This window comes from Microplitis mediator, chromosome 10, assembly GCF_029852145.1.
Source record: "Microplitis mediator isolate UGA2020A chromosome 10, iyMicMedi2.1, whole genome shotgun sequence".
Lineage (NCBI taxonomy): Eukaryota > Metazoa > Arthropoda > Insecta > Hymenoptera > Braconidae > Microplitis > Microplitis mediator.
The window spans coordinates 4,520,854-4,534,311 of record NC_079978.1 but is presented as its reverse complement, the minus strand read 5'-3'; the positions used below and the strand labels follow the sequence as shown (position 1 = coordinate 4,534,311).

Below are 13,458 nucleotides of genomic sequence, written 5' to 3'. Positions count from 1 at the left end.
TACAATTGTTTTATAGTTATTTGCAAATATCACACGTGTAAAGAATAAAAAATATCAAATCCGAAATTTTTTGGAGCGCTCACTTTGCCCCTAATTTTCGATTTTTCAATTTTAATGGACGCAGCATAATGAAGTGAAAATAAGTATCAAGGGTCTAAAAAGAAGTAAACGCGTAAAAAAATAAATGATATTATAATTATTTTCCTTAAGGGGCCCACTTTGCCCCCCTCTCCCCTATATATTTTTATATAAATTTGAAAATGCTTTAATTAAATGGTAATTGTTAAAAAAAAAAACTTCAATTTCAGAAGGTTAAATTATTTATTCTTAAAATGAGTTAAAACAAAAAATGTAATTAAAATCAAACATTTTCTAACACAAAATACATTCTAAAAGCTAACTATCGTAAAAGCTATCTTTCATTTTATAAACGAATATTATCAGTTGTGTTTCCAGCAAACTATTTACCATAGATTTAGTACATATATGCATATATCAAACAAATATGAATTCCGCGAGCTTTTACTTTGTCCGCTATACGACCCAACCAAATTCACTCTATACATACAAAAACAAATATTTGAAAACTCACTGAACATTTTCATCAACTCAATGCAACACGGGTTTAAACTTAAACTTCGAGGTGGATATGTAGTGGTGGGTACATAACTCGGTAGATATTCAGTCCAATCATCTGTTTCGACGCGTCAACTCGAATCGCGATACAGATATATGTAATAATAAAAAGTTCTCGGGTACGTACGACAAGGTGATAAATAAATTGTGGCGGCGTTAAGCCAAAATTCAGCACAGGAATTAAATACACTCGGAGGTGTGACGAGTGCGTGTGGTAGCAGCATATGACCGCGAGAGAGTTATTTCGGATAGCATACGTCGTTGTCTATGTCTATGTCGTAGTCGATGTGACAACCAGAGTACAGTTGCTGACTCTGTATTTAGCACCCCCCTGTATTCCTTCATCCACTGTACTCCTCCCCTTGAGTATATTTTCACAGTCAGTTGAAAATAGTCAGTCGGAAATAATATTCACAGGGATATAGGTGGAGTATAATCGTCACCACGGTGTACATTTTTTACACGTCAGTTTTAAAAGTTTATAACGCTGTGATTTAAACGTTTACATTTTTTTTGTAATTTAGTTCACTTCTCTGCGCGTCATGAAATTTTTAAAAAAATAATAATAATAATTAGTAGTGTAGTATAGTGAAGACAAGAGAGAAATAAAATTGAAAAGTGTTTCATGTTTTATTTTCCTTACATCACTTGTCTGTTTGCCTTGGCAGTGAATGTTTAAATAAAATGTATCTTTAAAAAAAAATTAAATAATCGTGTGCGTGTGTGCGTGTGTGAGTAATGAAACTCTCGGTGTGTTGTATAATAGGCTGCACGTAATGAACGTCACAGTCGTCACGTCATGGAGCGTTGCGTGAGCTTGTTTTGAAGCAGCGCATACATATAATATGTAATAGTAACACGAGCACAATTGTTATACGGACTAGTTAAATGTTAGAATATAGTATTATAGTTTTCGAGATATATAGAATATATAGAGCGGTGGTGTACGGACACAATATTACACGAGAGAAGTGATATGCCAGTGCGTTGACGATGATTGCTACGACGTGGACGTACCACAATCTCGCTACACGGCCAATGGTATTTTACATGTATACATATATATAAATATACACATGTTGTATCATAATGTTATATGTCTACGTAATAATTTCAAACTCGCTTCCCTCTTGGATAAAATAATTGTGGCAATTAATTACTTATCAGTCGGAATGCCATCGCGTGTTTGTGAAAAATTAAATACGCCTACGATATTTCCTGGATAAATATATATATTTTTCGATTTAATATCCGGTTCTCAATAATAATGTTTCAACTCCGTAGTTTTTTTTTTAAGCTCAAAGTATTATTTTAGTTGCTGACGGTTTAATAAAAAATTAATTTTTAATTACTAAATTATCAATTACGTAAAATATTTCTGTATTTTGGCATACAGTTTTTATATATTTTATTTAATTTGAGAATTTTGTTAATTAAATTTTCACTATTATTATTTTCAAATAATAATTTTTTTTTATTCTATGAATAAACGTTTTAAAAATTTAACTGATGTTAAAAAATATTTTACTATTGATTAGTTTTATATTAATTAGATAATAATAATAATTTATAATGAATTGTTAACAGGCGAATGGAGATGATGACTGGGAGTATGAAGAAATTATACTGGAACGAGGTGGTGCGGGTTTGGGTTTCAGTATCGCTGGTGGCACTGACAATCCGCACTTTGGCAACGATACAGCAATTTATATCACAAAGCTTATACCAGGCGGTGCAGCATCAGCAGACGGGCGTTTACGTGTCAATGACACGATACTCCAGGTGAATGAAGTATCAGTTGTCGATGTCCCCCATGCATCAGCGGTCGACGCGCTTAAAAAAGCCGGAAATACTGTCAAATTGGTGAGTCTGACCATGCCATCATTGTCATCATCATCATCATCATCATTAAATTTTTTTACTCTCACTTTTTTTCATCAACATTGTTCACTCTTTGATACTTTAATACTTTGCACTCGACATTTCTTAAACATTTTTTATCCACTACCATTTCTCACTTTTCTGACTGCTAGTGTGCCCACGGCCGACGCGCATTAATATCTCTCTCAGTGAGAAACTTCTCTCGACTTACGGAAGACTTCTTGTATCTGACATGAAATGAACGATGGTCTCATGGGTGTACGAGGGGTCCACGTCAGTGTGCCCGAGTTTCTTGAGACGTTGAAAAAAAAATATTTCTAACCGTCAATTATTATTTTTTTCTTCCTCTACTTAAACTTTACACCATTCAATTTTTTTATTAAATAAAAATGACCCTAATTATCGCAAAAAAAGTAATCCGTAAACTGCGACTCCGAAATAAAAATTAAAAGGAAGAAGAAAATAAATTGATTGAGTCCTCGAGTCTATTGGAAATGTCAAGGGTCCGATAGTAAGATCTCTAAATGTCCAATTATCGTTTAGAGACTCGGTCGAATACCCATATATCGTTCAAGTTGTATCCAGAATTGTTGGGATTGGAATAAGTCCTCCTGTACATTATTCCTCTGGTATATACATATATATGAATGGTTTTTTTTCACTCCCTGAGAGGTTTTTCTCTCGAGAGAACGCGTCTGTTCAGTCAACTCCCTTATCCCAGGAAACTTTTTTTTCTACTGCTCGTGATATTTGAAAAGAAATGGCTGACGTAGCTACGAATCGATGCGTCGATTTTTGTGAATTACTACTTTATATACTTACTTTTATACATCCGTATATCTATATTTATTTATATAGATGTATATATAAAAACCAATTTTCTATCTCGCAACATTTTCTGACATATTACCTTAGATATAAATCATTGATCCATTCCGATAAACATGATATTGCTTTTGTATACTCATTGTTTTTTTATATTTCTATATATCCTACAATATATTTATTCAACTTCCATATTATACAATAACGTTTATTTTCAGTTGTAAAAATAAACGTACACGTTGATATAATAAGTAAACTGTTATTTTTTTATGCCCGCGAAAGTATAAAAAATTAAGTAAATATTTTCGTGATTTGTTTTCACAAATAACAAATAAATATTATGCCATAAATTACTCACTTTCTGCTAAAAATAGGGGAGGGAGGGGAAAAAGGGGGTACTTAAGGAAATACCAAATTTTCGAGGACTCAAATACGCTAAATCTTTTTTTTTTAATGATATTCAAAGTAAATAGAAGAAATTTTCAGTTACCGTTGAGAAAAAAAATTTTTCATTTCTGCGGGCAAAGTGGGGTACCCCCTAAAAAAGGTAAAAAAAAAATTTCTGGATTTTAAAGGAATTTGATTAAGTTGAATTTTTTTTAAGTAATTTACATGAAGAAAAATTATATTTTACATGTTTATTGGATACAAAAGAAGAAAAAAAATTTTAAATAGTTTTTATCATAAAACAAACGTCATTAATATTTTTCAACTGACAATTGATTTTTGAAAAAGTTTACCAAAAAAAATTCCAAGTAACGCTTAATTATATTTACAGAAGTGATTTTGGAATGTTTAAAAACCATTTAAAATATAAAATTTTTTTTTATAAAATTTTGGGGGTACCCCGTTTTGCCCCCCCCCCTTCCCCTATATAAGTAAGTAATTTAGTTTTTAATTTAAAATTTTAATTTTCAGTATGTGCGAAGACGAAGACACACGCATCTAACCGAGATAGAATTAATAAAAGGTTCCAAAGGTCTTGGGTTCAGTATTGCCGGAGGTATCGGTAATCAACACATACCCGGTGATAATGGAATTTACGTCACGAAAATTATGGATGGTGGAGCGGCACAGGTTGACGGACGTCTCATTGTTGGTGACAAATTAGTCGCTGTCAGAAACAGCTTGGTAAGTTCAATACAATTCCAAACCAATAATTGCTTTTTAATGAATAAAAAACTGTTTTTAACCTTAAGTTAAAACTTTTTATCACGAAAGTTGGAATAAATAATTAATAATTCAGGTAAAAAAAAATAACAATAGTAATAACCCAGTAATTTATCAAAAGCAGACTGTTTTATTGGTACGTCAAAAAAAAAGGATTTACTTTTTTCTTTTTCTCTCACTTGAATTCCCTTTCTTTATATCTGTGTCTATATCTATACGAGTACGTTGCTGTTTACTATAGCGAGTCCGCAACAAATGGATGGTTAAGTGCGGATGGGAGAAATAGATTAGGCTGTAGAGTTAGGTCACCGTGGCGGTAATTGATAGCTTTACCCGACGTCTGCACGTAGCACAATCTAGTGGAAAGCCTTTTCGCGATTTTCTACTTTGACGACTCCCCCACGTATTTCGGTTTTCGCAATAGACCGATTTATCTTGGTCATCCCTAGGGATCTCCCGCTGTTATCCAAAGGGCAAATGAAAAAAATCTTATAAAATAGAAAAGAATAAAATATAAAATACTAAAGCCAGCAATTTCTAGCAAATAGATATTTTATTATTCAATTTCCCTATTTTGATCACTTTCGATAAATTTTCAAGAGCAATATACTTTTTTTTTTTTTTTTTAAATAGACCGTTAAATTTAAAGGAATTAATTAAAATGAAAAATATTATAACGGGTTAAAACTTTAAATTCTCCATGACTTTGTCAAAAGTTTATGACCACCTGTGCAACCGGAAGACTACGAGTTTGCGATTCGTTGGGCTTATAATCGCATTTCCGATGTAACAAACGAGAATGGAAGCAAACCATTTTTTTTCTCTTCCTTTTTATCTTTATGTATATATACATTTTTTTTTTTATTTTTTGTTACGGTGTACTAACCTGGTGTACTAACGACGTCGCAATAATGACCACCGTTAGTGCGCCAGCGTTTTCGTTCGCCAAAAGGAACTTCTCACTTCAGACAGTAGCAATAAGAAAGGCCATTATCGATCCTGCACACTCTCGCTTCCTCTCGTTCTCAAACTCACTATCTATCTGTCTTTTTACTTATGCTCAGCTTTTCTCTCTCTCTATTATACACCCTTAAAAAAACTACACCGTACCATCAGTGTCCAGACGCTTCTTGTCGTTTCGCAAATAATTCGCTTCGCTAATTAGTTATTCGGTGTAGCTAGGGACCAAAAAAAATATATAGTACAGCAGTAATGCGCGCCAACTACTTGTCGTAAACATTTAACAATTAACAGAATTTACCGAGCGAAAAAACATTAACATAAAAAATTTTATTTGAATCCAAACACTGACGTTGTAATTATTTTTGACTTGTTTATTTGTTTACAGGGTGATAAAAACTTGGAAAATGTAACACACGAGGAAGCAGTGGCGACTTTGAAAGCAACTCAAGACAGGGTAGTTTTGCTGGTCGCCAAACCGGAAGGCGTACTGCCACCACCGCCACCGGCTTCAGACCACTCGCTTTCACCACAACCACGTAAGCACACACTGGTCAACGGATCCACTTTCTTTTTCCTTATTTTTTATACACAACATTGGACGCTTTTCATACGACGAACCGCAAGTTACTGTAACACCACCGACTTTTCTGTATTGTGTAAAGTATACAGACTCAAAAGAAAACTCTGTAAACTACATAACTTGCTCGAAAAATTTTTCACTGCCTTCAAAGGTTCAAAACCAGAAACCGTCTACGGCCTTCCGCTCGATAAAAGTTTCACGTCGCGCGAGATAAAACCAACTTTACTTGGCATATACACCCGGTCAGCTCTCTTTTGTTTGCAATCTCTAGCATGAAAACCGGAAATCTCACCCTGCTTGCCGCCTTTTTTTTTTCACGTCAACAGAAACTCAAAAACAAAAAAAATATGTGTATATACTTTATTACAGAATCCATTTCAATAAATGAATAAAGAAACTAAAGAAAAGAAATTAATTAAAATCACTTTAATTTTAATTATTCATCCATCGTAAACAATTTTTTTCAATTACAAGAAAGTAATTGAAGAAAAAAAATAATTATAAAAAAAAAATTACGCTTTTCTTCACACAGAATTACAAATTTATTTTCTTTTATTTTTAATTACCAACGACTTACGCTTCGCTTGATTAAAATATATTTTTTTTATTTCCGCTTTCTTAAGGTAAACAAAATGGCTCGGTAACGGCATTGGAAAATAATTCACTGGCATATTCACAAGAATCGCGGCATGCTTCTTCACTGGCACTTCATGGAGCAGTAACACCACGAGCAGTATCTCAGGAAGACATCTCACGGTGAGTTTAATATATTTATTTCTTTCTTTACAGATAAAAAAATTTATTGCTTTTTCACGAGTCTCTTCATATTTTAAAAACTCATTTTAAAGATAAACAAATATAACTTTTTTATAAATAAATCATCCATAAATAAAATCGGTATCTTACAAAAAAATATCAGCGTTGATTACAAAAAAAAAAAAAATAGAATGGATTGAATTGAATTTGAAATAGAAATAGAAAGATCAGTTAATTATGCATACGGTCAGCTGGACATTGGCCGTATGTGTATCAGAACTATATATAGATATACTTATAGAGGGAAAGGAAGATGATCAGGGGACATGAGATGGGCCGGTAGGAATTATGCTAGCCACTGCTCGAGCTAATTGCCAATGGATTAAGGGCTTATCGAATAGACCAGGCATTGGATCGGACACGATATACTGATCGTAGTATAGTTGGGCATCCTTCCATTGACCTGTCGCTCAACGTTAACCCCATCGAGCTCTAAAGTCACGTGCACACAAACACACCTAACCCACTATTGTTGTCTTGTCATTGTAATTGAGAAATTCAACCTCCGAACATCAAAATCCTTCTCAATCTTTAAATCTCTTTATTGCTTTCTCTAATCCGGCACATACTAAACTATTTCCCTTTTATCTCACTAATCCAAATAATTAATTATTAGACAAGAGTATTTACAACCAGATGAAATTCCCTGAGTCAAAAAAGAAATTCGGATTTAAGTCTCTAAGTTCTCAATGAAGTTTTTAAGGATCAATTTAGTCTTCAAAGTAGTAGTTACGCCCTATTTTACTACTTTGAGGACTAAACTGGGATAACATTATCTGGATTAGAGCCTCAAAATACTCAAAACATAAAGAAATAATTTTATCTGCATTTGAACCTCAAAGTCTCGTTCGGAGTATTCTCTCCCCTCTCTTTTTCTATCTAAAATTTTTCAAATTCCGAATTATAACTTTTCATTAATCGAGAATTTTAAGGTCTCAGTTATAACTTGAAATCGATAAATTATTCGTATTTAGACCTCATAGTTCTCATTGAGGATTTTGAGTACTAAAGTAGAGTTACTTACTGCACGGAAAGATTGGAACCCGACTGGTTACTGTTCTGCACCTGACTCAGTACGGTGCTGGAAAAAAATGCTCGATTGTGGTGCAGCACTACACTGATTACTGTGCGGAACCTGACTGAGTGATTTGCCCACACGACTCAGTCAGGTTCCGCACAGTAATCAGTGTAGTGCTGCACCACAATCGAGCATTTTTTTCCAGCACCGTATTGAGTCGAGTGCAGAACAGTAACCAGTCGGGTCCCAATCTTTCCGTGTGGGCGGCAAATAAAACATCAAAGGAATTGCGACTTTTGTGGATTAAACTAGAATTTGTTTTTTGACTCGGGTCAATTTAATAAATTTTAATTGTTTAAATTTATACTGTAAAAAATTTTTTTAGTGAACGCGGAGTGGCTGACTTGTTATTTATTTCATTCCCTCGGAGTGAATTGAATATAAATTTATATAAATATTAAAACTCCGGATCGGAGTGAATGCGGATTGATATAAAATCCGCATCACTCCGAAATCACTTCGCCCATAAAAATCTCTATTCACTCCGCATGCGGTGATTTTTTTTAAACTCCGGAACTTTAAGTGACGGAGTGAATTCGGATTTGAATAAAATCCGTATTCACTCCCGATTTGTTACAGTGTATATTTGACGTCTATAATATTAGTAAACTTGTCGTAGCACTTAGCAGACCATAAAAAATAAAAGTTTTCATGCTACAAATTACTTAGTCTTGTAATGAGAAATAAAATGAGCTAGTGTAGTAAAAAATGGGTGGTACTTGTTTGCACGTACTCAAACGAAATTTTTTAGCTGGCATTCATGTTCCTTAATGTAATTTGAAGCAAAAAATTTTCCGTCGTCTTGAAACTTTTATTGAGGTAATAAGAAATTAAATAATGAGAGAAAAAAATAATAATAATAATAAAATATTAAAAAAAAAAAATGCTGACATTAAAAGGGATTTTTTTTTCATTTAAAATATAAAAGGCGAAAAATATTTCGTAGTGAAGCTATTGAACTTACGACAATGGTGACTCTACAGTAGATTAAATGAAAATAATTTTCTATCGATCCTGAAAATTACGATTTTTTAAATTCTATTCGAGAAGTGATTTTTTTTTATGAGTACATATATAGCGTGGACATTTATTCTACTAAATGTATATGTCTATCTATACATAGTATATATGTATTCATATAGAAGAGTGGCTTCTCTCCCATGCCATTAGAACAATAATAAATCCCAGCGACAACCCACTCACGTAATTCGCTGAAAGTACTCATGCCATAGGTATTCGTATATCATCTTAACCGCGGACAAACGGCTTAAATGAACTTCCTGACCGTCCGCAATCTATGGTTTTGAGATTATTACTTTTTAGTTAAATTATAGATATTTTACTCTCTACAATATCAATTTATCACTATTTCCATTGAATTTATTGCATAATTAATCATTTTTTATTTTAATAAATTCAATAATCCTGCAATAAAAATAACTAAGGAAAATTTAAGAAATAATTTATCAAAAATTTTATATCGAAGTGGAATTTATGAAATAACTTGAATATCTTTTATTATAAAATATAAAATATGTAACTTGGTAAAGTCGGAAGAAAATTTAAAAGCTAAATAAAAATAAAAAGTCGTAATGGTCTGAATAGAAGGCCCTTATCAACAGAGAGCATAATGTGGCCCAAGTAGGCACTCAAAATCATAAGTATGTTCAATGCTCGTAGCACTTGAACTTTCTCAGTGTTTGTGTGTGTACTCGGGAGCTGTATTATATAGTTGGCGAGGACGGTATACATGTGGTGGATATTATAAGGGAGGGAAGGCGGCGGAATTTCTTGGCAGTGGTACGCCAGTTCCGAACATATATAATCCCGCTTTCAGATGCAGTAGGCCAGGGTCAGGCAACATGCACACCGTTCTGTCACGAAAGAAAAAAATATATAGTATTATATTGTCGATGATTGATTCACCTGATAAATTATTATTACATTTTTTGCTCTGAACAATGCCATCAATTTATTTTAAAATTTTTAAATAGAGACTGAGCCAGTAAATGACTTAGCCAGTGAAAGAACGGTCATACTATTCAATATTTTAATGTAGAAAGATACAGCAAAATTACAATTGAACTTCTCAAAGTTGTTAAGCGAACAACAATGAAGTATTTTCTACATTTAATTGTGATTATATTCTAAATGATGCAGGTAAAAATTAAATAATGTTCATTTACTGGTCATGTTAATTTACTGAACTGATCACCCGAGTCAAAAAACAAATTCTAGTTTAATCCTCAAAAGCCTCAATTCCTTTGATGTTTTATTTGCCGCCCAGAAAGTAACTCTACTTTAGTACTCAAAATCTTCAATAAGAACTATGAGGTCTAAATGCAGATAATTGATCGATTTTAAATTATAAGTAAGGCCTCGAAATTCTCAACGAATGAAAAGTTATAATTCGGACTTTGAAAAATTTTATATAGAAAAATGGGAGAGAATACGACGAATGAGACTTTTGAGGTTCAAATGTGGATAAAATTATTCCTGTATGTTTTGAGTATTTCGAGGCTCTAATCCGGATTATGTTATTCCATTTTAGTCCTCAAAGTGGTAAAATCGGTCGTAACTACTTCTTTGAGGACTCAACTAGGATAACTTTCTATACTATTGTCCATCTTTAAATTATAAATTTATCCTCAAAAACTTCATTGAGAACTTTGAGAATTAAGTCCAAATTTTTTTTTTTACTCGGGGCACCCTATTTAGTTAAGGAAAAAAATTTTTTTGTCGTAAGAAAAAGATTGATAAGTTAATTCTAGTTTTTATTTTAGAAGGGAATTAAGTTAAGAAAAAACTGTACTTTGTTTTGACTGACAATGAGACGAGAGAGTATAATAGAGGATTAGAAGATAAAAAGTGAAGTATTTAATTATGTATATATGTAAAGGGAGAAAGAAAAAGATGAGGGTATTTGAAAACCTTCAGGCTTTTTTATCCAGTGGTCACATTGTCATCCGTGAGTATAGTTATCCCAACACGTACTAAAGCATATGTAGAGAAAGATAAAAAAATTTAATTTTTTCTACGCTCACGTTTCTCTTTGACGTTGAGCTACGTGAAATTACTATCCCGCGGAATCTAGTTCACAATGTAAACTCGAGAAAAAAAATAAAAGAAAATCAGTTATGCTAAGAAGAGTTCATACGTACCCGTAGATTTACATAACACATATAGATATAGACATATATCTATATCTATATTTTAAACGGGAATTGCCTGCTGCTGACACAGCGACAATTTCAAACTCGACAAATACAATTTTTACTTGGGATATTTTCTTAACGCTGACGCGATTGTACTCGGTAATAGTTTGAGTTACGAAAAATATAAGATAAAAAATATTACATAATTCTATAAAAAAAAAAACTAGACATTGAAGTTGTTATTTCATATTACGCGATGTCCTTGACAAGCACATTTATGAACAATGAAAGTAACAACGGATTGAGTAACCGTCAGGTAGTGTACAGGAAACTGATTAATACTTTTAATTAATCACGATAAAGTGTATTGTTTAGTTTGAATACTTCTCAAGCCACTTTGTTTTATTAATTAATTCAAAACAGTAGAATTAATTTTTTTCTTTATTTACGACGTCCACAGTATGTCGAAACAAAATTTAATAAATTGAAAAATTAATTTTTTATGTTTGAAAATTTATAATTTTAATTATAAACAACTGTATAGTTGGAATTTATTTAAGATAACAATATTATAATTAGTTTTAACGAGACTCGAACCTTAGACCTTCTATTCAGTACGAAAATTTTATATTGACTTAATTGTTGTGGGAGTTAATATGGGAAAAAATAAAATATGAGTAAGTTTTTTAATAAAGGTATATACATAAACCTCATTATTAATCGTTATCATAACAAGCCGATATATAGTCGTTAAACCTATAATCTATAAAGTGTAAAGCAGTTATTGACGGGATCATAATCAATGTGCTTTGATGCCTGAAACGAAGGCTTTCAATTGTGCGGTTATCGCGGTCGTTGATAATACTGAGAACAGTTCATTAACTATTGTATGTATGCCGCGAAACGTGACGTAATAGGTAACGAGGGTAAGGAGCGACACAAATTGCACTTTGGAAAGAGCTCGCATTCCCTTAAATATTATTATAAATATATGCACAGCCCGAAATTTATCATCTTACTTGTCTATAAACAACTCGGACATTGAAGTGAACTAATCAAAATCTACATACGCAGAGAATTTCATAGTATTTTTTATATAAAAAATTTATAGAAAAATTACTATGTCATAGTAACATGAGGACAGTATGGAATTATTGTACAAATTACCGATACTGTAGAAATTTTAAAAATACATTGAATAGAATTTACAAGGTGCATTGTAATTTTGACAAAGCAACAGATTAAATTTTATCCAAGAAATTTAAATTTCTTAAATTCTGTTTGATGTATTTTAAAAATTTCTACGTTATCGGTAATTTGTAAATTAATTCCATACTGCCCTTATGTCACTATGACTATAGTAATTTTTTTATAAATTTTTTATGTAAAATATACCGTAAAATTCTCTGCGTGTATTAAAAATTATTATTTATGTCGGTTTATCTGGAGATGCTGATACGTATTATTTTTCCGAGTTAGTCTTTATCAGAGTCTAAAAATAATTAAAAACCGCGTTAATTATTCAAGATCGAACACTTAGAAATATAATGAAGATATTTAAATGTTAATTAGTTACTGCAGAAGATAAATACAAAGTACCCGAGAGTTGGCGCTAGAAATAATAAAAAATAAAAAATACATTATAATAGACAGAAAAAATGATTTTTCTTTTTCCATTTAAAATTAGTTTCAAGTAGAATCAGACAAGATAAATTAAACGCAGATCTCACAATTTTCTACTCATGACTTGACGCGCAAATTTCCTCACGGAATAACTTGGGCGAAATTCATTCATCCTCGTTACTCGCTCGACAAGTTTATTTCATCTGTTCTCTTGTTCTCTTTTTATCTTATGATGTTCGTGCAATACGAATAAGTTTCATCACTCCTTACCCTTCATTTTTTTATTTCTATTCTTTTTCTTCTTATTCTTATTCCACATCTACATTTTCTATTCTTTTGCTTTAACTACCTATTCTTCCTTTTCCTCTTCCTATTCTATTTTTTATTTTTTTCATCTTCCTCTTAGTTTCCTTGTCGAGCGTATTTAACCAGAAGATCTCCCTGAGTCGTAAAACTTTGTGGATCGAATCATCGAGGCGTTAAAAATACGTAAAATGAATTTATTGATCCTAATTAAACTTCTTAAACCCCTTATATTTCACACTAATCACAAAAATAATTAACAAAGCAAATTACTTAATTTATAAAAAAAAATAACAAACAATAATTAATTTTAATTAGTCTTGATAATATATAAAAAGTTAATGACATTTTAAAAAACAATAATTACTACTTAATAATTACTGTAATTAAATTTTTTAATTTAAAAAAAAAATTAATAATAATTTTTT

The 13,458-nt window shown here is 31.8% G+C and overlaps 1 protein-coding gene across 19 annotated transcripts in view; it reads left to right on the top strand.

Annotated features, from left to right (window-relative positions):
* The window catches only part of LOC130675935 (disks large 1 tumor suppressor protein), a 251,336-nt gene that overhangs the window by 205,573 nt on the left and 32,305 nt on the right, over positions 1 to 13,458 (top strand). For all 19 annotated transcript variants that reach the window (XM_057481858.1, XM_057481857.1, XM_057481864.1 and 16 more), the window contains 4 exons: positions 2,224 to 2,499; positions 4,261 to 4,473; positions 5,861 to 6,011; positions 6,679 to 6,811. In XM_057481858.1, the coding sequence (XP_057337841.1) occupies positions 2,224 to 2,499; positions 4,261 to 4,473; positions 5,861 to 6,011; positions 6,679 to 6,811 (773 nt within the window). The remainder of the gene's footprint in view (positions 1 to 2,223; positions 2,500 to 4,260; positions 4,474 to 5,860; positions 6,012 to 6,678; positions 6,812 to 13,458) is intronic.